The sequence below is a fragment of the Scyliorhinus torazame genome, chromosome 1, assembly GCF_047496885.1.
Source record: "Scyliorhinus torazame isolate Kashiwa2021f chromosome 1, sScyTor2.1, whole genome shotgun sequence".
NCBI classification, from domain to species: Eukaryota; Metazoa; Chordata; class Chondrichthyes; order Carcharhiniformes; family Scyliorhinidae; genus Scyliorhinus; species Scyliorhinus torazame.
In genome coordinates, this window is record NC_092707.1 from 368,228,094 (window position 1) to 368,253,339 (window position 25,246).

The 25,246-nt window shown below is 45.6% G+C and overlaps 1 protein-coding gene across 2 annotated transcripts in view; it reads left to right on the plus strand.

Annotated features, from left to right (window-relative positions):
* LOC140426504 (CAP-Gly domain-containing linker protein 4) overlaps positions 1–25,246 on the plus strand; it is a 628,408-nt gene that overhangs the window by 261,499 nt on the left and 341,663 nt on the right. For both annotated transcript variants that reach the window (XM_072511376.1, XM_072511367.1), the window contains exons 8-9: positions 11,612–11,747; positions 14,375–14,512. In XM_072511376.1, coding sequence (XP_072367477.1) covers positions 11,612–11,747; positions 14,375–14,512 — 274 coding nt within the window. The remainder of the gene's footprint in view (positions 1–11,611; positions 11,748–14,374; positions 14,513–25,246) is intronic.

A 25,246-nucleotide genomic window follows, 5' to 3' on the forward strand; every position in this document is an offset into this window, starting at 1 on the left:
AAATATCCAGTCGGCCTGTTAAATAAAAATTATTCTGCATCAACATTGTTAGAATTTTGATGGCATTAAGCAGATGTGGTAAGTTGACTGCAGTGTTTCTGATTTTGTTTATTTTCTGTGTGAAATATAATTCATTAAAGAGATGTCAAAATGGCAAGTTCCAGTGGGTTCGAACACAGAATATTTTAGCTCTGGGAATTGAAGTCCATGATTAGTTTGGAAAATCTAGTTTCTGTTCCCAGTTGAGAAAAGCTCATTGCAATATTCTCAAATCCATCTCAATTGCTGCAATAAGAATGGCAGTGTCAAGGGTATTTGGACATTGTGTTAATGTTGAAAATTCCCACGTCAAATATATTTTGGAACAGCTGCATAGAAGAGCTAAGCTGAATAATGTGTTTAAACCCCAGCTAAGATCAATGACTCCAGGGCAATGATACTACATCCATACTTCCTTTGCTTCTTGTCCCTTATAGTGAGATTATTGAATTGAGAACAATTCTGGGAGATAGAAAAGCAGTTCCATTTCAGTAGACTATTCACATACTCATAACCTTACATTAGTTTTCTTTCTTGCCAAATGTTTCCCTTTTTTTCTTTTTCTATCCCATATCCCAATGATGCTTTGCAGGCCTACAATTTTATAGGTGCCAGTCAGTGTCCAGTAACTTGCTGGATATTATCCATGGGGATGCTTTGATAAGTACATGACTACGGAGAGGAAGGTTCAGTCTTGTCTTCACCAACCTCCACACTTGTATTTATAACATAGGTTTAATGACCAAGGAAGCGAGCAGTAAGAAGAAAAAGATTTATTTACTTTTAAACAATAATCTGCCCGCAGCAGTAACTATCGGCAATCACAGTCCCAATTGGGACAACCAAAACGCCGGTCCCTGTTTGGGCCGGCTTTTATGCTTGGTTCTAACGAGCCCCATCTGCATGGGCCACCACCCCCTATCTGGGAAGCTCATTTTCCACAAGCCCCACAAAGAGATCGAAAGCCCCATCCCACTCCCCAGTCATCAGCGGGAACCTTCTGCGCCGCTTTGCCTGAGGCTGAGCTTCTGCCGGCGGCGGGTCTGGGTCATGTTGGTCAACCACGGACTTCTGGTGGCAGCCATGAGCTGAGCAGTCGCACGAAAGATGGTTCCCTCTTGGAAATTTCTTCATGGACCTTTTTGACCCAAGAACCGGACACCAAACCTGTAAAAAGCCAAACCAATCAGACCCCCATCAACAAACAACCCGACAGATTTGGGATGCTGGCGAACCACCAGTCAGATTGCAAAGGGAGCAAAATCAGGGAGCGAAAACACGCAACATCGGGGCCTGGGGACCCATGTGGCAATGAGAATCCAAACATGGCGCACCCAACAGTCGCCAACGCCGTCACTGTCATTGATGGAGAGGCTGATTATCATAGAATTTACAGTGCAGAAGGAGGCCATTCAGCCCATTCAGCCCTGCACCGGCTCTTGGAAAGAGCACCCTACCCAAGGTCAACACCTCCACCCTATCTCCATAACCCAGTAACCCCACCCAACACTAAGGGCAATTTTGGACACTAAGGGCAATTTATCATGGCCAATCCGCCTAACCTGCACATCTTTGGACTGTGGGAGGAAACCGGAGCACCCGGAGGAAACCCACGCACACATGGGGGGGATGTGCAGACTCCGCACAGACAGTGACCCAAGCCGGAATCGAACCTGGGATCCTGGAGCTGTGAAGCAGTTCTGCTATCCACAATGCTACCGTGCTGCCCACTGATGGAGATAATCTCAATAGAACTCCAAAAACATAGGGAGGCAATAAAGGAGGACCTACTGTCGATGATGAAGACAGCAATCGAGGCCGTGTTAGCCCCCATAGGTGGGTTGATGGACAGGGTGGAGCGACAGCTGGAAACCCAAGAAGCGACGACCCAGGAAATGGAGAAGGCGGTTACTGAGCAAGACGAATGAATTGTCTCGCCTCAGGCCGAAATAACGAGGTTGACAGTGATACAAAAGACACTGAAGGCCAAGATAGATGACCAGGAGAACAGGTCTCGGTGCCAAAACCTCCAGGTTGTCGGGCTACAAGAGGGCACACGCCATCTGTGTCTATCAGGACATTAGGGCCGACCTGGTCAAATGCTGAGAGGAGTTCAATGTGACCAAAGCGATAATTTTCAAAAACAAAGTGCGACTTGGCATGCTTTACCCAGCGAAACTCTAGGTCACATACAAGGACAGGGACCACTTCTTCAATATGCCGGAGGAGGCAAATGATTTTGTGCAAAGGTTCGAGGGGGAGGGAGGTGGGGAATGGGGGCTGTGTAGTAGAAGAGAGGATAGATCGCTCGATCGCAGGGGATCGGGGGGACGACGACTAGGGAGCTCAAGCAGGGAGGGGGTAGAACGCTGGTCATGCAAGTCACATGAGAGATTATGGGTGGAAGAGGAAGGTGGCGGTGGCCATATTGGACGGACCAAGAACCAACGCAAACCTGGGCATGCAGGGACATGTCCACGAGGCAGGAATTGATGACCCCAAAAGAGGGGGGGGGAGGCCCTGTCAGGATAGTCACTTGGAATAGGTGACTTAACGACGTAGCCAAAAGATTCCGAGTCTTTGCCCACCTGAAAAGCCTGAGGGTCAACGTACTCTTTCTCCAGGAGAGTTAAAGACCAGATGAGGGTAAGGAAGAGCTGGGTAGGACAGGCATATCAAGTGAGCTTCAACACAAGGACAATGAGTGGGGGGGGGAGAAATTCTATTTGGCAAGAGGATAGTCTTCACAACGACCAACACGGTGACGGACTCAGGAGGACGGTACTTAATGGTGAGTGGGGTTCAGGTAGGGGCCTGGTGGTATTGGTAAATGTGTACTCCCCAAACTGGGATGATGCTGAATTCATTAAAAAGACAATGGCAGAGATTCCCGACCTCGACTCCCACTAACTGATCATGGGGGAATACTTTAATTGTGTCCTGTACCCTAGGACAGATAGGTCAAGCCCCAAATCATGGGGCACACTTAGGAATGGCTGGGGAACTGACTGTCTTCATGGAGCAGATTGGCGGGAGGGGAATGGACACTTGGAGGTTCAACCATCAGAGGGAGTTCTCCTTCTCCCACATCCACAAGGCCTATTCTCGCATAGACGCCATTGTGGTGGGGAAATCAGTGCTTCCAGGGGTAGTAGGGGCACAATGCTCCACAATAGTTATCCCGGACCATGCACCACATTACTTTGGAGACACGTCGTGCTCAGCGCCCGTAATGGAGGCTGGACATGGCCCTTCTCGCCGACAAGGCTTTTTGTGAAAGGATGACTCTAGCCATCGACAGGTACGTGAGCTGCAACCAGAACGAGGAGGTCTCTCCCTCCACATTCTGGGAGGCACTGAAGGCAGTGATTGAGGGGGGAAGGGGGAGATAATAGCATACAGGGCTCATAGGAACAGGGGAGAGAAGGCAGCCAGACAGCGGTTGATCGACTCCATACAGGAAGTGGATCGCGGTACTCTACAGCCCCGACTGTGGAACTGCTAGCAGAGAGGAAAATATTACAAATGGAATTCGGCCTGGTCTCCACTGGAAAAGCAGCGAGCCAGCTCCACTGGACATAGGGGACCTTCTACGAACATGGGGACAAGGCCAGCCCCCAGCTGGCCCACCAGTTGAGGAAACAGGTGGCCACACGAAAGAGAGCGCAGATCAGGGACAAGAAGGGGCGGGTAGTCATGACACCAGAAGTGAACAATGGACCCGTTGCAACCTTCTACTGGGGACTATACACATCTGAGCCCCCGAAGGGGGACTTGAAGATGAAGCAGTTCCTGGACGGGCTGGTCTTCCCAGTTGTGAGGCGGACAAAGCGACATGGACTGGAAGTGCTGTTGAGTCTAGAGGAGCTCATGGAGTGCATCAACTCCATGCAATCTGGGAAGGCACAGGAATCTGATTGATTTCCAGTGGACTTGTACAAAAATTTGCGGCAGCACTGGCCCCGCACTTGCTCTTTAATGACTCGCTGTCGAGGGGGGCCCTGCTGCCCATTCTGGTACAGGCCTCGATCTCACTGATTCCGAAGAAAGACAAAGACCCTGCGGATTGTGGGTTATACAGATCCATCTCAGTCATGAACACTGACACAAAAGTCCTGGCAAAAGTTCTGGCAAGGTGACTGGATAGTTGGGCCTTGTGGGAATTATTACAATTAGTATCTACATAGTGATTAGATGTGGGAACTATGGTTGATTACTTTCCCCTCACCTAAACCTCACCCGGGGACACTGAGACCAAGTTTACCTTTGCCAATTGAACCTTGTTAAGAATAGTTTGCTTGATATGGATGCGATCAAACCTAGAACTTACTAGTTACTCACTCTGTCAATCTGTTGAACTATCCAAAGTAATTCTTTATCCTTTAAAAAAAAATGTTTTTATTGAGTTTTCATATTTTATATCCAACAATTTATAAATTACAAAACCGTGCCAAAAACCAACACACATATTCACAAGCGAGTATCTTCACAACATCTGTGGCCATGACCACAATTTAGTCGGCATGCTTATTTTATATTCCTCAAATGGCCCAAAAAAATATTTTACTGCCATTTATTTACAATTTGGTTTGGCCTTATCTTGCCCGCAGCCCCCCACCTTATTCTGCAGGTTGCTGGCTACAAACAGGTCTTGAAACAAGTTGCTGAATGGCTTCTACATCCTATGGAAGCCTTCTCTGACCCATGGATGGTGAATTTTATTTTCTCCAGCCTGAGAAATTCCGCCAGGTTGGACAGCCAGTCTGCAGCCTTGGGTGGTGCTACTGATCGCCAGCTGAGTGAGATTCTCCGACAGGCGATCAGGGAGGCAAAGGCTAGAGCGTTGGCTCCCCTCCATATGAAGAGTTCTGGCTGATCTGATACCCTGAAGATCGGCACTTTTGGGCATGGCTCCACCCTCATTCCCACAACCCTGAACATGGCCTCAAAGAAGGTCGTCCAGTACCTGACAAGTGTGGGGCATGCCCAGAACATGTGGATGTGGTTGGCTGGGTCTCCCTGACACCGTTCACGTTTGTCCACCACGTCCGGGAAGAACCAACTCATTTGTGTTCTGGTTAGATGCATTCTGTGCACCACCTTTAGCTGCGTTAGACTCCGGTAAGTCTCTATCCGTAGGTTGATTTTCACACATGCATGCAAAATATAAGCAATAACCAAAATTCTGGATTTAATCTTTACACTTAAATGTAATTAGATATTTATTTTAAACAATGACCCTTTTGTTTACCATCTGTTGTGCTACATTTTAGCAAGACAATGAAGTTCTACTTCCCCTATTAGTTTTCCTTCCCATTCCCTCTCTTGGTTACTTGTGCTTCCCCCATCCTCTCCCATCGCATCTTCTAAAATTTCATCTTCTCATTATTCTACCATCTTCGTACAACCCACCTCTCTCACTAATCTTAAATCTTTTACTATTTTCTGAAACACTGTTCCTCTCCTCCCTCCTGCTCTGCTGACATTCGCCCCCTCGTAATGCTCAACCCATTCTTGCAAATTTACATCTCAAAAGTAGGTGACAAGAGGTCATCTTCACTCCAGTCTGTTTCCCTCCTCTTTCCTCTCCATCCATCCTCACAGCGGCATAGGTTGTTTGCAAAATGCAACTTGTTTTCTGAAATCAAATCATGATTAAAGGTGTGGTTCTCACACTCTGGGCGGGATTTTCTGCCACCCCTGTGGTGTGTTTCACTGCGGCAGAAGCAGCCTGCCATTCCTCTGTCAACATGGTTTCCCATTCTAAGCACGCCATCGTCGTTGTCAGCAGAACCGGAAGAAAACTCTGGCCTCTAATGATCGCTCTGGACTAAGAATTTTTTTTGAGTGCAGAATTGCATATTACGTACGAATCGTCTCTCAACCTGATCAAGATAGGCCTGAAATTGGGCCCTGAATCTCCCTTCAGTAAGTTTGATTAGTGGCCTATTACACGACCACTGGAAATTTGGCCATTTCAACTTTTTGAATTTCAACTGCTTTCTTCAACAACAGTGGTCTTAAGGTGAATCCTAGATATGGGGTCGAAACAGCAAGGGGAAGGGTTGGGGGGGGGGGGGGGTGGGGGGGGGGGGGGTGGGGAGCGATTACAGTACTCCTCGCTCCCGAGGAATAGTCTTTTGTTAAAAGTCTAAGATTTTGTTGGTGGCTGCAGAGTCTGTTGAAGAACCATGAGTGAGCTGGCCTGGTTCCTGCTTAGTGCATCCTAAAGAAATTTCTGTCAGGGGTCTCTAAAAGACATGTTGCGTTCCTGATTTACACATGAATAGGGCCAAATGCCTGTTTTAGGTAGGTGCCGGGATCTCTGAAAAAGTGCCCGACCCAGTATTAACTCGAACATCTACAAAATAGAGACAATGAGGTCTAATTTCACTCATCTAGTCCTCCACTTCTCTCTTTGTCTCTGACAACAATTTCTCTCCCATAAAACACAGAACAGTTTATCAATTTTCTCAAACTCTTTCACACAAAGACACGTAGCCTAGTTTTTTTTCTTAAAGCAAAGACAGCCAATATGATCTTTATCTCATTAAATCTCTTGACATTTCTTCATTGTTTTTCAAACAATTTTGAGAGAAGCTACAATTAGAAAGTAAAGAAAAACATATCATCAGTAAAGCTGACTAAACAATACTGGTGCACCCTGGGAAATTACATGTACTGTACAAAGTCAAGTTGCACAACCCAGGGCATAACAATTGAGTTCCCTTGTGATGTAAACTGGTTATTGTGTCTTTTTTCAATAGACAGACTGAAAACACTTTAATGAAATAGGGCCAGATACAAATTGATAAGTACTTTATTTTACAGAGAGAATGTAAATAAGTAGTGTAACATTTATAATCAAAAAATATTTCCTCCAAAACCCATTCTTGTGAATAATAAAAATAATGAATGGTTTGCTCTGAAGTAGTGTGCTCACACATATTACGAGGTGTATCTAGTATTTACTCTGACCAGGGCTTAATCAGGCTTTGTTGGCACTTATAAATTGTCTATGCCTTTTTTGCCTCTCAGATCATCTTGACTGGCTAACTCTGAACATGGTTTTTCTTCTACAAGAACATAGTGAATGCTCAACTAAGGTGCATCTAGTTCGCCCTCTACTCTCTTGGTAGTGACATGATACAACAAGAATAAGCTTATTGGCTAATTATGGCAATCAATTTTGAACAATTATTCTACAACTGACTCAGTCTTGAGTTCAGGAAGCCTTCTGTAGTGGAAAGCTTTGGGACCAATGAGTCAAAACCACCTGCTCCTCTTAAGCATGCTGTACTTTTTATATGCCATGCTTCAAATTACTCATATATTGTATCCCAAATGCTATTTTCTGAAGAAATATATCTAATTTATTTGAATGAATCAATACTATTTGTTTCCATTATCTTCCAAAGGAACCTATTCCCTAGATTTATCAGTTGCTCACTGAAATAATGGCCCATCTTTTGACTGGCCCCACCAGGCAGAAATTGAACATGGGGGAAATTTAACCCTTATAATTCCACTTCCTTTCTACTGTGTCCTAATGTTACCATGCTCTTTTGAGCAGGTGAGTAGGACAACCACAGGAAAGAAACAAAGTTGTATTTTAAACATACCAATTAAGTCTGTTGAAGTCATCAGGATGGGCAAGAGCTCCAGCAGATTCTTCAAGGTGTGCAGGCCAGTCACGTCCCGAGACTTTCTAGTTTTCCATACTACTGCAATCTTCCAAATCCTTCCACGAATATCAGTGCCAATGTGTCCCCAGATTAATTCAAACTCTCTCCTGGAAGTTGGGGAACCTATAGTTTTCCGTTGCTTGCTCCATGGCAATACCTGAGCCAATCAGTCAACATTTCAACCCAGCAGTGCCCTTTTCTCCTGTTGTATTAATTGTTGTGATTGTTTAAAATGAGGCATTCTTGTATTTATCTTGATAAGTGCAAGATGAAAAACTTCAGCAACATGTCTCTCGTCAGCAATATTCAGCTTCTGTATTATAAAGTGATACTCTCATACATAGAAACATACACAGAAAATAGAAGCAGAAAGAGGTCATTGGCCCTTTGAGCCTGCTCCGCAATTTATTATGATCATGGCTCATCATCAAGTTCAATCCCTGATCCAGCCTCCGCCACCCAATGTTCCTTGATCCCTTTAACCCAAGAGCTATATCTAATTCCTTCTTGAAATTACACAACATTTTAGCTTCAACTACTTTTTGTGATAGTGAATTCTACAGATTCACCACTCTCTAGGGGAATAAACTTCTCTTCACCTCAGTCTTAAAAGGTTTTCCCCTTATCCTCAAACTATGACCCCTAGTTCTGGACTCCCCCACCATCAGGAATATTCTTTCTGAATCTACCCTGTTTAATCCTGTTAGAATTTTATAAGTTTCTATGAGATCCCCCCTCACTCTTCTAAACTCCAATGAATATAATCCTAACCGACTTAGACTCTCCTCATATGACAGTCCCGCCATCCCAGGAATCAACCTGCTAAACCTTTGCTGCACTCCCTCCATAGCAAGAATATCCTCAGATAAGGACACCAAAACTGCACACAATACTCCAGGCGTGGCCTCACTAATGCCCTATACAATTGCAGTAAAACATCTTTATTCCTTTACTCAAATCCTCTCGCTATGAAGGCCAACCATACCATTTGCTTTCTTTATTGACTGCTGTACCTGCACGCTTACTTTCAGCGACTGATGCACAAAGACACCAAGGTTTTGCTTAGTATCCACCTCTCAATTTGTACCCATTCAAGTAATATTCTGCCTTCCCATTTTTGTTACCGAAGCGGATAACCTCACATTTATCTACATTATATTGCATCTGTCATGCATATGCCCACACACTCAGCCTGTCCAATTCTCTGCATCCTCCTCACAACTCACCCTGCTGTTGTGTTAGGTACACTGGTCTAACACTGGCTGCAACTGGATGCAGCTTAGATCAGAAAGATACTCCAGACCTTGAAGTTAGTTCAATCAGGTTTATTGAACTAATAGCATAGTTAGCACAGTTCTCTGTGAGTTCAACTCTCTGCTAACTTAAGTGTGGTTACTCTGTCTGACTGAACCAGACTAGCTCTTAGCCACGTGGTGGAGGTGTGAGATTGTAACAACACCCTTGACTGACTCTCTCGATGTTCATCAGTGGAAAGAGGTGGAGTGTGCATGCCTGGTATCTTTTACAGTCAGATCCCACCCCTGAGTGTCCTGCCTGCTTATTGGTCATGTCCTGTTTTCTGTGTCCATTAGCTTCTTGTCTGTACATCATTATGAGTGTGTGTCTGCATATCATGACGCCTCCCAACCAACTTTGTATGATCTGCAAACTTGGAGATAACACATTTAGTTTCCTCTTTAAATCATAAATATATAATGTGAACAGTTGGGGTCCTAGCACAGATCTCTGCGGTACCGCACTAGTCACTGCCTGCCAGTTGGAAGACACTACCCGCAATACCATGCACATAATAATCTGTTATGTGAGACCTTGTCGAAAGCCTTCTGAAAGTCTAAATAAGCCACATCCACCGGTTCTCTCTGGTCAACTCAACTACATACATCTTCAAAGAATTCCACTAGATTTGTCAAGCATGATTTCCCTTTCATAAATCCATGCTGACTTTGTCTGATTATACCACTGCTTTCCAAATGCTGTGTGATGAAATGCTTGAAAATAGACTCTAGCTACTTCCCTACTACCGACGTTAAGCTTACTGGTCCAGCGTTCACTGTTTTTTCTCCTCTCTTTTTGAATAGCGGGGTTACAGTCGCTACCCTCCAATCTGTAGGAACCATTATAGAGTTCAAAGAATTTTGGAAAATGACCTCAATTGATCTACTATTTCAAGGGCCACTTCCTTAAGTACTCTGGAATGAAGATTTTCAGGCCCTGGAGATTTATCCACCTTTAATCCCATTAATTTCCGCAAACCATTTCTCTACTAATTCAGATCCTCACTAAAATTTGAGTTTCTCATAACATCCAGTACATTATTCATGTCTTCCTATGTGAAGACAGAAGCAAAGTACAAATTTAGTTCCTCAGCCTCTTCTTTGTTCCTCGTTATGAATTCCCCTGTTTTGGACTATAAGGGACCTACATTTGTTTTTATCAATCATTTTCTCTTTCCATACCTATAGAAACCTTTACAGTCAGTTTTATGTTCCCCGCTAGCTTACTTTCAAATTGTATTTTCCCCATCTTAATCAAACCCTTGGTCCGCTTTTGCTGAATTTTAAACTGTTCCCAATCCTCGGATCTATTGTTTTTTCTTGCTAATTTGTATGCCTCTTCCTTGAAACTAATACTATCTCTAATTTCCCTTGTTAGCCATAGTTTCCTTTCTACTCTTGTGCCAAATAGAAATAAACAACTTTTGGAGTTCACCTATTCGTTCCTTGAATGCCTGCCATTGCCTGTCCACTGTTCTCCCTTCCAGTAAGGTTTCCCAGTCCATCATAGCCAACTCATGTCTTATACCTTTATTGAGATTCAGGTCTCTGGTCTCAGAATCAACTAACTCACTATCCTCCTTTTTCTTACTTTGACTACAAGAGTTGGATGGCTGACCTTCCAACCTGTTCTCCATTTAGTGACAGCTTGTCAGATTTATAATAGAATCAGCTGCCTCTCTCCTACTCCAATAAGAGTGGCTTTTTGGCATATGTTCAATTTAAGTGATAATACGTATAAATGTTTGCAGAAAGCCTGAGACAAAGTAAGAAATGGACTATCATCCTCAGTTATTGTATAACATTCCTGTCTCATTAGAATACAACAACCATCTCAGCAACTGCAACATATGGCTATGATCAGAATTCTAAGCTGTTTAAACCAGCGTCAATGTACATAATTTCTAAACCCTTTCAGTGGAGAAATCTGACAATATAAATCTATAAGGCATTTTGTAGACCCAGAAAATGCTTTCGTTCAGGTGATTTTACAGACATTTCATTGGCATGGTTGTAGTTTTTAGCAATTTATTATATTCAAATGCTTCTTTCCAGTATTACATTTCTTAGGTTAGTAAAATTCTAAGATTGTGGCTGAAAGTATTTAAAGGAAAATTATGTAAAGTAACTTAATGGTTTTTCTATTTTATTGACGGGTGTTGCTGACTGTTTATTATGATTGATTATGTCCAGATGTCCTTAGCAGGTTTTCATGATGCACCTTTATTGGCTGCTTCTGATTACCATGTTCTCTACTGTTCAGCACTGACATATCCTAATTTCCTGAATTAAGAATGATAGCCAATCAGGTTCAAGTAGGATGCAACATTATACGAGGAAAAATGTAATTGGAAAACATGTATTAGAAACACAAACACACACACTTGTGTATATAATTTGCCACTTGAACAAGATGTGACTTGTGTTTTTCTGTCGCCATGATGGTAGAGTCTGAAAATTGAAGTAAAAATGCAACTTTGTTAATTTTTTGGGAATTAGTAAAAATTTATATTGTAATGATGAAAATAAAATAACCATGTTTATGCCTATCGTGTGTTTTAGTCTTCTTCATACTTTTTGTACTTTTCTTAGGTTGGAACATTACGATTTTGTGGCACCACTGAATTTGCCAGTGGCCAGTGGGCAGGGATTGAGCTGGATGAACCAGAGGGGAAGAATGATGGAAGTATTTGTGGCATTCAGTATTTTAGCTGTCCCATTAAATACGGTATATAATCATTTCTTGTTTATGTTCTTCAAATGAGGTTGGCTAATAGTTTTCTCCTCAGCTCTTTATGTATTCAGCTCCGATAGGTTATCTGCTGACTATAAAAGTAGAAGATTAGGTAGAATAAATTCTTCTAAGAAAAACATGTGGTTGCACATAGGATATAGAATTTGGTGGATAAATTAAGGTATTAGAAAAATACTAAAACATAAAGGTATAACCCTAGAGCTAACAATACTAAAGCAAATCATAAACTATATAAAAAATGTAGTAGAAAGGGAAGCAGGAAGATTAAAGAGATAAAAAGGGAACATGAAAAACATCCTCTTAAAAGCAAGGGTTTTCTAAGCATACTAAAAATAAAATATTTGTTCAAGATAATATATGATCATTCAGGAGTCAAGAAGGATCTCATTTTAGAGAATAACAGTATGGAAAATATATTAAGTGGATATTTTCCATTAATACTAGATTAATAAATGATGAAGGTTTTAGGATGGAGGTGTACTTGCTTGAACTGATAAGTGACAAGTACCATTTGCACAAGACAAGTATGAGGCAATAACTCTTTCCAACAAGAGATAATCTATCCGTTTCTTGATGGTCAATGGTCAATGACATTACCATAGATAAATCTCCCACCCATCATGATCCTGAGGGTAACCATTAACCCAAAATTTAACTGGACTCGCCATATAAATACAGTGCCGAAAAGAACAGGTGAGAGACTGGGAATTCTGTGGCGAATAACTCACCACCTGATTCCCCATCAACTAAACTTAAAATGATGTGATGATTTGTGCACTTTGCCTTTCAAAGTAGTGTGACAGAGTGGTACCATTCCTCATATTGCAAATTACATCAGTTGTGCAATCAGGAAAAGTGGCAGGCTTTTTCCCATAGGATGGAAACATTGGATGACGAGTACCTGGGAACACCCCAGTTCAACTGCTAACATTTGGGGCGCGAGTCTCCTCCCCCCCCATGCCATGTGGGAGAATCGCCGGGGCGCCGTGCGAATCGCGCCACGCCGCCCTGACCCCCGCACGCGATTCTCCCACCCCCTGGAAACCAGCGCCGCGCGATTCGCACCGGGCAGCTCGGAGAATCGCCGCAAACGGCGAGCGGCGATTCTCCGGCCCAGATGGGCCGAGCAGCCGCTACGACACGACAGGTACCCGCCGGCGCTGTCCACCCCTGGTCGCTGCCGGCGGGATCTCTGCGGGAACGCTGGGGGGGGGCGGCCTGTGAGGGGGAGGGGGGGCTCATTCATCGGGGGGGGGGGGGTCCGATGGGGTCTGGCCCGCGATCGGGGCCCACCGATTGGCGGGCCGGCCTCTCCCCCCCCCCCCCCGCCCCCCGGGCCTGCCTCCTTCCGCGCGTGGCCCCAGAACCCCAGAACACTGGTGCCATGTTGGTAAGAAGTTCCCCGCGCATGCGCAGGATGACGCGGCCAACTGTGCTGAACCGCTCCAGCGCCGTGCTGGCCTCCAATGGGGGCCAGAATAGGTCGTGCCCAGGCCCTGTTCGTGCCGTCGTGAAACGCGATGGCGTTCACGACGGCACGGGCACTTGGTCCGCGCCGCGGAGAATCGCCCCCTTGGCCTGGGTGTATGTCATGTATTTGAATGCTATGGGGATGATTTTCTGGCCACATTGCACCAAGTGCATTTCCTGCTATATCAGGAAAATACTGGGAGAGCCCTGAAACAGGATTTGTGCTCCGCGCCAAACAGTGCATGATGTTCCCTCCCTGGGCGTGAACCAGATTAGCATATTAAAAATCTTTTTTAAATATGCAGAATCGGCTTTGAGCCGAATTCTCCAGGTTCCTGCATTTCTCCCACTCGCCGTCGCAATATGAAGCCGGCCCAAATCATTGTTGGTCTCCATAAACGGAGACCAGATACCCAGGTGGTTGGGGACATAGCTGGCACCCTGGTTGAAAGTGGCAGGTTGACATTGCAAGGGTGCCAGAGGCAGTGCCGGGGGCAGCACCAATGGACAGGGCTTGAAGGGGCAGGGCATGAAGAGACAGGGCCTTTGGTGACCCCATAGCAGGGTGTTACTCACCTGCGGGATGGGGGCAGGTACCTACAGTTGGAGGAGGCCTGATGCTGCCTATTGGGGGGGGGGGGGGGGGGGGGGGGGCTGACACTGGAAATTTTGGCAGGTCCTGATTCCAGCGACAAGGGGGTTCTTTTCCGGCAAGAAGGGAGTTTGTCTTTGCCAACAAGAATGTGGGGGGTCATAGCGTTTTTCGATCTCTTGAGGATCCGGTCTTGCAGGCGCCTTTGGGTCCCGCACATCTCATTCATGGCGCAAATCACCCAAGCTCAAAAAGATGACTAAGTGGGGGAAGATTGCAATGATCGTGCCGGAACAGTTGGCATGATTTGTACCTATTTTTACACCCGAAAAGGCACGCTCACTTTGGGGGAAAATTTCACCCTAAAGCCCTCTGCGCTGCCTTTAGGGGAGAAAAGCCTATCTTGAAATAGAGATTAAAATAAAACCTGTGTAAAGGTTAATTGGAAGTTGCAAATAATAGAGTCTTGTTGAGGTAGTGCTGTACCGGAAGTGTTCTGCAATAGAAGTTGTTTTATAAGTTTTTTGTTTCTTTCAAGGTATTTTTGCTCCGCTCTCCAAGATTGGCAAAGTACCCATGGAAAAAAAGAGTTTGACAAGGAAATCATCAAGTAAATCAATTCCTATTCGATCACAAAAAATAGACTTGTCGCATGTTACATCAAAAGTCAATACAGGTAGGTAGAAATCTTACTCATAACATGAATAAGCGTTATCTTTAGTGTTGCCGAAGATTATTTTCTTTCATGATATTATAATTTATTGGGTCATTACTTGATAAATGTCAGACAAGAGCATATCAAAAACATCAATTATTAAGTTAAACCCTTCCTTTTATGATTTATTTTTCTTTGTTCTTATCCTGTTATGATTGTGCCTTATATTGCTTTTGTCAAAAGATGGTATCAGATTTCTGACAAAAATCGCTAGGGTGAGGATTGCTAACTGGTGATATCTGCAGAAAAATCAATCCAACTAATCAATTATTTTTGCAGTATCAATAGACACGGCACGACTGTCTTGATGATTAAGTTATTTTCTTTTGAATGGGTGTGTTTTAGTCCCCCCCCACCCCCCTGCCCCGAATATCTCTTGCTTTGTTTTTTCTCACCACATTTGTCTCATCCTCGGATCAACTGGAACATAGTTCACAGGCTAGTACTTTGGCCAAGTGATCTCTGCATAGGTGTGAGCCTGCACAGTAAAAGTCTTTGGGCTGCATTCTCCGTAGCCCAACGCTGAAATCGGGAGCGGCGATCGGGCAGAGAATGGATTCTGACGGTGGAATCGGGGCAGGTGCCGGTTTGATACCGGTTCGCGATCTCCACCCCCTCCAAACTGGCGTCATCGGAATTAGCACCACGTGCAGTCGCAAGGCCCTTTGCGCGTCATCGGCTGCCCACCCGCAATGCTCCACCTCCGATGGGCTGAGTTCCCGATAGCGCAGGCCACGTATGGTGGGGGGTGGGCTGTGGAGTCGGGTGGGCGGGTTAGGGGTTCAGCACGGCCGGCGCCATGTTTTTCAGCGCGACCGGTGCAGGCCGTCAGCCCTGCGCATGCACAGCCTGGGACCCTGCCATTCTCCGGCTGTTTCGCACGCAATCCACGGGTGTTCACGCGGCGCCAGTACTAGCCCCTCACCGGTACCATAATCGGTGAGGGGTTCACGCCGATTTTCCTGAACGACCCGTGGATTCTCCGTTGGCCCCGATAGATAGCCACTGGAACGGAGAATTCCGCCCCCTGTGTTAGGATACCGGACCAGTCTCTGCAGGCGACATGAGTGCCAGCAATAATCCAATGGATCTGCGGCATGCCAGCCATGGCTGCAAATTCAGCAGTCCAGACAGCCTGGTGGGCCTGGTCCAAGTTAAAGTGGATATAGGTAGCTGCCCAGGTGCGTAGGGCATCTGTCACATCTTGGGTATATCTTTGCACAGTCAATTGCGAAATCCGCACATGTCTCCGCTCGTACCCTGGAATTAGCCAAAGGCTTAAAAGTTGAGGACAGTCCTGATGTGGTGTCGCCTTCGTACCTCCTCCTCCTCAGCCTGATTGATGGCAGACACTTGAGCCTCACCGGCTGGCCCGTGCTGTTCTGGGGAAGACTCTTGTCGCGCAGGGTCTTCCATGGCTGGCCCTGCCGCTCTCTCCACCATGTATCAGCGACGGCAGCAGCGGCTAGGTAGATTGCATGGTAGGCTGAGTTCCAATTCCATTTCTGTATTGGGGGAGGGGGGGAGAGTGATGGGACTGTCAGCAAGGTGATGTTTCCTTGACCAGCCAAACCCCCCCAAATTACATAGGGATACTGAGTTTGACTGCTAAGCTACCCTCACCATTTCCCCCACAGCCTCTTCTAGATAATGTACTTGACACTGCAGCCTTTCCCCATCAGTGACTTGTACATAGCTGTTGATGTGGGAAGTGTCCATCCTCACCACCAGTCCCTGCTAATGGGGTACCGATGGCTGCCACAACAGGTGTTAGCAATGGGCTCTGTGGCCCTGACCTGATTTTCCCAGTGGGATCTACTGTGGGTGTCCTTACTGAGTGAACCTTGTGCCTTCCCATCAGAATGGTGGCAGCTGGTTGTGTGCCGGAGACATTCACACTGTGTAAGTTGTGGTGCTGTGCTACGAGACTGGTGTGTCCTACAGAGGACACTGTGGGATGTGTGCCTTTGCAGTGAGATTGGCTACAGTGTGATGTGGAACCTGGATTTATCACAGAGGTTTTGACAGGGAGCTGTTCAGGTTTCCTGGATGGTCCTGGATCTACATACTCATACTGTTTGATACAAATGGGGCACGGTTGACCTGCAGGGCCTGGAGAAATTGCCTGATCCTTAGGAATGAGTTGGCTGATTGTGTCACTAGTGAGGCTGTTATCCTGAGAGGCGCTGTGCGAGGGATGGTTTCAGCGGCCGTCGGTACATGTCCTTTGTGTGGGGTCAGTTCTGTTAATCCTCTGCTTCCTCTGCTGTGGAGCTGTGCATCTAAGGAGTGCAATGAGGAGTCCCAACACCTGGCGGTCCAGCCATTAAGCATGGCCAGGCCTTTCCCCTTGATTATACCGCAGATACATGAGGATTCCCAGAAGAGGGCGGGATAGATGGATATCTACATGATCAAGACACCCAGAGCATTTCCAGGATACTGGCAGCACTCAACAGTTTAAACAGTCAGGAGCCTGTAAGTAGGACTTCCAGTGGCGACCTGTAGGTGGAGATCACATGTTAGGGGTACCAGCTAGAGTCTCTGGTTTTGGACTTTTATGGCTGATTTGATAAGGAAGTCGAAGAATGTTGGAGCCCCAAAAGAAAAGTGCTGGAAAAAAGAGGGCGAGCAAAAGTCCTCTGGCAAGTGCAGCTGTGAGTCCTGTGGGAAGAAATATGGTGGGGGCTGGGTCGGCGGAGCTTGAAAGGCTGTTTGCTCGTCCGAGGGAGGTGCTTCGGAGGGAGATGATGGCTTCGCTGAAAGAGTGGGTGGAGGAGGCGATTGCTCCGGTAAAGGCGGCAGTGATGAAGACGTCAGTCGAGGTGCGGGAGCAAGGAGAGAAGTTGAAGGGTGTGGAGGAGGCACTGTCACAACACAGCGACCAGTTCACCTCAATGGGGAGGTGCTGCGGAGGGTGGCAGAGGTCATCAAAGGGCTCAGAGCTAAGGTGGAGGAACTGGAGAACAGGTCGAGGAGGCAAAACTTGAGAATTATGAGGGGGTGAAAAGCTCGAGGCCGACTGAGCACTTTGCGAAGATGCTTGCTGAGTTGATGGGGGAGGGGGAAGAACCCTCCCGCTACGAGTTGGTCAGGGCACATCGGTCACTCAGGCCGAAGCCTAAAGTAAATGAGTCACCAAAAGCGGTTAGTCTGCTTTCACAGCTACCACGTGAAGGAGAAGGTTTTGAGCTGGGCAAAGCAGAGATGGGATGTGAAGTGGGAAGGTGTTGGTGCAAATACCAAGATCTGACGGCGGAGATGGCGAGAAGGAGGGCGGTCTTTGGACGGGTGAAGGTGGCATTGTATGGCAGCGGACTGAGATTTGGAGAGGTTTACCCAGCGAAGCTGAGAGTGACTCACAATTAGAAGGACTTTTATTTTGAGATGCTGAAGCAATGGGACTGAGATGAGAGTTGGGATTTGGACTTGGTTGATGGGGATGTGGATTGTTTTTTCTTACTGAGGTTTCATATTGGATTGGGGCTTTGTTTCTGTCTTTTAGATGTGTTTTCTTTTGCATGTGTTCTGGGTGCAGTTCTGTATTGTTTCTTGGTTTAAGAGAGGTGGGTATTGGGCATGTGGGTCCGGGTGACTGAGGAGTGGGAAGGGAGGAGTGGAGGCTCTGGCATGGGTCACCGCACTAGCCTACGTAGTTTGGCTAGTGAATGAGTGTGTGGTGGGAGGGGTTCCAGTCGTTGGAGCTTGGTCGAGCAGGTTTCGATGAACCTGGGAGGTGTGAATGGTGGGAGGAGGGGATAGATGCTGGGTGAGATGTTTGCAAGAGGAAGTAGATGGGGTATCTGGGAGGGGAGGGATCGATGTTAGCAAAAGGTTGCATAAATTAGCAAGGCCAAGGAGAGGGAATTGTACCTGGGCACCACTCCCAGTGCCAGCAGAGTCCAGTAACGATTCTTCTCTGGTGGGAGCACTTAAAGAATGGAGAATCCAGCCCCATATACTTTTGGAACAATGTACAAATGTGGAAATAGTAACCTTCTGTGGAAATCTTCAACTTCATTAAAACTGGCAAGTTTAATAAAGAACAGTACATTTACATGATGTTCAATCCTGTTATAAAGCAGCTGAAACATTTTCAGTAATTTAGTATCTTGTTCAAATTTTGAGGCTATTATCTTGAAGAAACTTTTATTAAAGTGAGGCATAAACAGTCCACATTTTTAAAAATTTGCTATCATGCAAAAATTAAGGAAAATTGATAAGAATGTAAGCCACTTTGAAATATTTCAATCTTGCACTGGATGCTTCTCATTTCGGAATGCTGTACTTAAATCTAGATTTTGATTGTTAATTTTTCCATCTGGTAATAGTGGTTTGAGATGAGCAACTGGCTAGCCTGTATTGCCTCACTCTTTTAAAAAAACTTTTGTCATTGAGTGTGGGCATCATTGTCAAGACTGGCAAAGTCCTGCACCTGCGTAGACCTGAAACTTCGTCCTGCGCCAGCCCAAACTTCTCGCCCAGCTCCTCCAAACTCACAAATAGCCCTCCCAAAATCAGATCCTTCATTTCTTTGATCCCCCTCTCTTCCCATCACCGGAACCTTGCGTCCATCCTCCCTGGCTCGAACCCATAATTCCCCCTAATCAGCATCTACCCTGACCCAGCTCCCAACCTAAGACGCTGCCTAAACTGCCTGAAGATCTTCAACGTGGCCACCACCAGTGACTCGAAACATTAGCTCCCCTCTCTCCCCACAGATGCTGTCAGACCTGCTGAGATTGTCCAGTATTTTCTGTTTTTGCCCCAATATTGATCCTTATGGCACACGACTCTTACATCTTGCTAACCAAAAAATGACCCATTTATAGCTCCCCTCTGTTTCCTGTTAGCTAGCCAATCTCCTATCCAATTTTATATTCAACACTCACCACCCCTTCTTAAGGGCAAGTTGGGATGGGCAATTAATGCTGGCCAAACAACGACGTCCCAATTCCTTGAATTTATTTTAAAAAAAAATTTATTATGAGGCAGCAATTGCATTTGTAAAGGCCAACATATTGGCACATGCTGCATATGCTTGAAGCAAGCATTAGGCCCTTTGTGTATGCAAATAAGTGCTCCAACAGTACAACATGCATTTATAAAATACCATTACCATAGTAAAATGTTCCATTGCATCACAGGAGCATTTCAAACAAACTCTAACAGTCAGCCACATAAGCCCAAACCTAGATATCTAGGTGGGGTTGCAAGACTGGATGAGATTTCAGAGATAGGAGGGACAAAGCCATGGACATTTGCAAGTGAAGTGATTCTGGACTAGGAGCCAATTTAGGCCAGCGAGCACAAGGGCAATGCGTGAACTGGACTATGTGTGAGTTAAGGAGTTGGTAGGCTCATGTTTATGGAGGGTACCTGTTCTTGATCACAAAGTTGACTAGCAGTAAAAATTGCAAAATTTAATTTCATTGGCAGTATGTCCCAGCAGGTCGGGATTTTCCAATCCTGTCTGTGGCGGGAATCAGCATTGCCGGGATGGAAAATTTGACAGACTAGCCAAAAATCCATTGACTTCGACCAGTTGGAAAATCCCAGCCTCAGACTCAGATTGAAGCACTAGATTATTGAGCATGAATAATGTGGAAAATTTATTGACTACCCATTTTTGAATCAGCTGATCTATGTTTAATTGTCCCTTCCATTTCAAAACGTTTGTCTCAAATACAGTGGAGGGGCAAATAATGTGCAACGTATTTACTTTGCTCCCTGTCATTGGTTATTCCAAAAGTATATTATAAATTCCATATTTGTTATTTTAAATTTGCTTACTACTTTAGTTTCAGTTATAGTTTGCTTTTTGAAAACGGACCAACAAACTTATACACCACCACTTGGTTATCACATTTTTTGAAAAGATGTATCAGTCATTTTTCTTCTGTTGGAACGTAATTCAAACTTAAGTACAAAAGAAGAAAAGTGATACAAAAGTAATTTCACTTAGATGTTCGATTTTTATAATTTCTCTAAGAAAATAGTAAAGGAGTAAAGTTCTGTTACCGCAGCTTACATGTTATTTTTAATTGGTGACAAAATTTGATGTAATATAAAGCATCACAACATCAGAGAGAAGAAAATATGACTGTAATGAATAATTGGTGGTTGTTATGCTACATGGACAATTAAGTAAATTGCTATGCATGTTAAAACGTCCTTGAGCAACTTTCTGACCTTCAAATGTTGCATGTATTTACATGCATTATGAAAGAAAGTATTTACATGAGTATAAGGTAGCTTGATAGTCTCATCATACTTGTCAAAAGCAAATTTCTGCCTGGTTAATCCAGTTGAATACTTGAATATCCTTTGCATGTTTCACTTGTTCCTACTGCATAATATTATGTAAATTTTTGATTCCAAATATTATCAAGCAAATTTTCAAAAAGCAAAGCAATATGGTCTGGTCTCTGTATCTGCTTCAACCTGATGCTTAGGGAAGCCTGCCAGAAAGCCTGCAGTCAATGTCAAGGAACATGAGCGAGTCCAGTGTCAACTTGTAACAGGGCTTTGCAAACATGGAGATAATTGTTTCCAGGGTGCAAGTGAAAGCCATCAGCACACTTGCAGACTAAACCATGATGCAGAATCCAATGCCCAATGTGCCAGCTTCCATTGCAGTACAAGTAGCTTTTACCAGAAGCCTGGATGCTGCAGTGAGAACTCAGCCTTATATCATAAAATCAGAAATCATAAAATTCCTACAGTGCAGAAGAAGGCCATTTGGCCCATCGAGTCTGTGCCGCCCCTCTGAAAGAGCATCCTACCCAGGTCCACTCCCCCAATCCATCCCATGCAACATCATCTGCTGCCATGCAAAGTCAGCTTTCTTCCATATCTGTTGCCATCATGATTTTGGTTTAGAGTGAAAAGGAGCTTGCAAGATGTCACAGCAGTGCAATAAGCGGCTGGATTCTCTAACCTGGAGATTAAGTGCTGGTGTTAGGAGCGGCACCCAGGTGCGATTCCCTCTCCTTTACCATGCTAATTTATGTATGGAAGAGAATTCACCGGATTCCATCGGAATCCTGGTATCGGGCTGTCATATTGAAAGCCACAGCTTTCTGCTGTGAAAAATTGGAAGTGAAAGCACTTAGCTGCTTTTGTTGCAGTGATGAGCTGTCAATCATAGCAAGAGTGTTTATAAACATTGTGGCTCGCATCAAAGCAGGGTACTTGAGATGCAGTAAAGCATGAAGGGAAAGATATAGATCAACAATCCAGCAAGCACCTGTCTCCAGAGTAACAAAACTGCCAATCACTGGCTAATGCAATTTATTGCTGTGTGAAATTGAATGGAAGATGTGCATTTCAAAGGCTGTCAAGGGATTTGAAACCCTTTGAAGTGTATGTAGCTCTGACACTTGGAACAGCTACTGCTTTAAACACTTTTGTCTGAGGCAGCAGATGTTGGGAAAGGGTAAGTGAAAATGCAGTGATTTTTCACTCTACCACCTGGACTGCACTTCAGCTTTCAAGCAGGTGTGACCTGTGGGAGTCTCTGATAGGAATCTCTGATGAGCATCTCTTCTGAAGGGGTACGGGGCGTGTAGCTTGCTGTTTCCTTCAGTGGGTCTGGAGCATCAGAACGGGGTTGGTGCTCTGCACCAATCCTATTTTTTGGCTGACACTATATTTTCTGCCTGATTGGGAAACTTAATAAAGGATTGGGCAATCCACCCCAATATGTCCTCCAATAGATTACTAGGATTATGACACCATCTCAAGTGGGGAGTGATATCTATTACCCTCTCAGGAAAACAGCATTCATCCTCCTGCTCCCGCCAGACCATCGAGCGTCCCTGCTATTCAAATTGTTACTACGTTTTTTTTAGAAAATATTTTATTGAGGCATTTATAGTTTTAACATTTTTAACATTCTAAACAGAGAGATCCAACACACGCAAAAAGCCCACGATAGCACACCCAATTCCACCCTTAGTGGGAGGCGAGGGAAGCTCGGGACCTGCCTCCGAACAAAATCCCGTACCTGCAGGTACTGGAAGCCGTTCCTTCCCGGCAACTCAAACTCCTCCTCTAGCTCCTCCAAGCTTGGGAAACTCTCCTCAACTACCACTGGGCTTGTGGAGTACCGCGCCGGCGAGAATGTCAGAGGTGGCGTTAACAAAGCCTTCAGACTCGTGCCCTTGCAGGATGCCGCCTCCACGCGCTCCCACACCGACCCCTCTCCCACTACCCATTTCCTAACCATCGATATATTAGCCGACCAGTAGTAATTAATAAAGTTCAGAAGGGCCAAGCCCCCCTCCCCGCGTCCACATTCAAGGACCTTCTTCACCTTCGTGGCTCTCCCGGCCCATTCAAATGAAAGTCCCCTTTCATTTGCTCAATCACCTGCCCAAATTTATTTTATGTAGCTGACCCTTGGACTTATGTACCAGTCCCTTGCCACTTGAATCCCCAGGTACCTAAAACTCCCACCCACCACTTTTAACGGCATCTCCCTCAGTCTCCTCTCCTGCCCCCTTGCCTGGATCGCAAAAACCTCACTCTTGCCCATATTCAGTTTTTAAGCTGAGAACCGACCAAATTCCTCCAGTATCCCCATAACTCCTGCAATTCCCCCCAACGGGTCTGTTATATAAAGGAGCAAATCGTCCGCATCGAGCGAGACCCTATGTTCTACCCCCCCTTCACTATCCCCCGCCAAATGTCTGATTCTCTCAGTGCCATTGCTAAAGGCTCTATGGCCAGGACAAATAGTAGTGGGGAGAGTTGACAGCCCCGACACAGACTAAAATATTCTGACCGAACCCGGTTTGTCCTTACATTCGCCACCTGTGCCTGATCTTGCAACCGGACCTACTCCACAAATCCCTGCCCAAACCCACACCTTCTCAGAACATCCCACAAGTACCTCCACTCCACCTGATCAAAGGCCTTTTCTGCATCCATGGCCACCACCACCTTGATCTCGCGCCCCTCCGCAGGCATCATTATTACATTTAGAAGTCGCCTAATGTTGGAGGTCAGGTGTCATCCCTTCACAAATCCCATCAGGTCCTCCCCTATTACCCTCGGAACACAATCCTTTATGCGTGTGGCCAAGATCTTTGCCTGTAATTTTGCATCTACATTTAACAGGGAGATAGGCCTATACGAGCCACTGCTTCTCCCGACCCTTATCCCGCTTCAAAATAAGGGAAATCGATGCCTGCAATAACGTTGGGGAGAGCACTCCCAGCTCCTTTGATCATTAAAAGCCTTTACCAAGAGTGGCCCCAACAGCCCGGAAAACTTTTTATAAAGCTTTCCACCGGGTGTCCGTTAGGTCCCGGGGCTTTATCTGATTGCATCGCCCCAATCCGTCTATAACCTGTCGTGTGAGAGTACCTTTAAAAAATGGGTATTTATCAAATAGCTGTAGTGGGTGTACCTTTAAGAAATGGGTGTTTGTCAAATACCTGCAGCGATGTCAGAGTGTGGGTGGAGCTGGGCTGTCTGTCTGTTTTACTTTTGCTTTGGGTTGTCAGCTGCAGGGTGTGTTTGGTTTCGTTTTGCAGATTGGGAGCTGCATCCAGAGAAACAAGGTGTAATTCTGATCTCTCTCTGTATGAAAAGAATGCCTTCAGATCACTTGCTAATTTAACAGTGATAACTGCTCTCAGTAGAGAATTTAAACCTGTTGTCTTTCTGTAAAAAAGGTCTTTTGTCTTATGAATGTTGTAAGGAAAGATTAAGGGTTACTTATAGAGTACTGTATTCTTTGGGGCAGTATTTGAGTTGATAGTTGCTAAGTTGTTTGCTGTGTGTGTTTAAAAATGTTAACTGGATTCATAGAATAAACATTGTTTTTGTTTAAACACACTTTAGCTCTCTGTTGCACCACACCTGTAAAGTGGGCCCTTGTGCTCCCCATAACCAAAGTCTATTTAAAGTTATGGGTCAGGTGAACTCCATGATACACTTTGGGGTTCTCTAAACCCTGGCCCGTAATAAACCTACCCAAGCCCAATTGGGTCTCCCAAACCCTCCACCAACTCCTCATCTATCCTCGGGAACTCCAGCCCTCCCAGAAATCACTTCATGCCCTCCTCCCCGGCTGGAGGTTCCGATTTATACAATTTACTATAAAACTGCCTAAACACATCATTTACCCCATGTCGGATCCAAAACCACCTCCCCCCTCCCCCGGTATCTCTCACTTTCCCAATTTCTCTCGCCGCCTCCTGTTTCCTCAGCTGGTGCGCCAGCATCCTGGTGCCTTTCTCCCCCATACTCATACACCACCCCCTTTACCCACCTCAGCTGCCCCCTCCGCCTTAACCTGTGAACAGGAGCCCAAATTCCAGCTGCAGTCTCTGATGTTCCTTCAAAAGCCCGTCATCCGGACGCTCCGCATACCTGCTGTCCACCTTTAAAATGTTGCCTTCCAGCATGTCCAACTCCGCCCGCTCAGCCTTCTTCTTATGGGCCCGAATTGAGATGAATTCCCCCCCTAATAACCGCTTTCAGTGCCTCCCAAACCACCCCTGCTGAAACCTCACCCGTGTCATTGATCCCTATAGATCCCCGAATGGCCTCCCTCACCCGCTCACATACTTCCTCCTCCGCTAGCAGCCCCACATTCAGCCCCCCACCCCCCCCAATGCGCTCCATGAACCCCCAAAGCTTCCTTACCATAGCTGATACCTTCCCAGACCTAGAACTCGACCG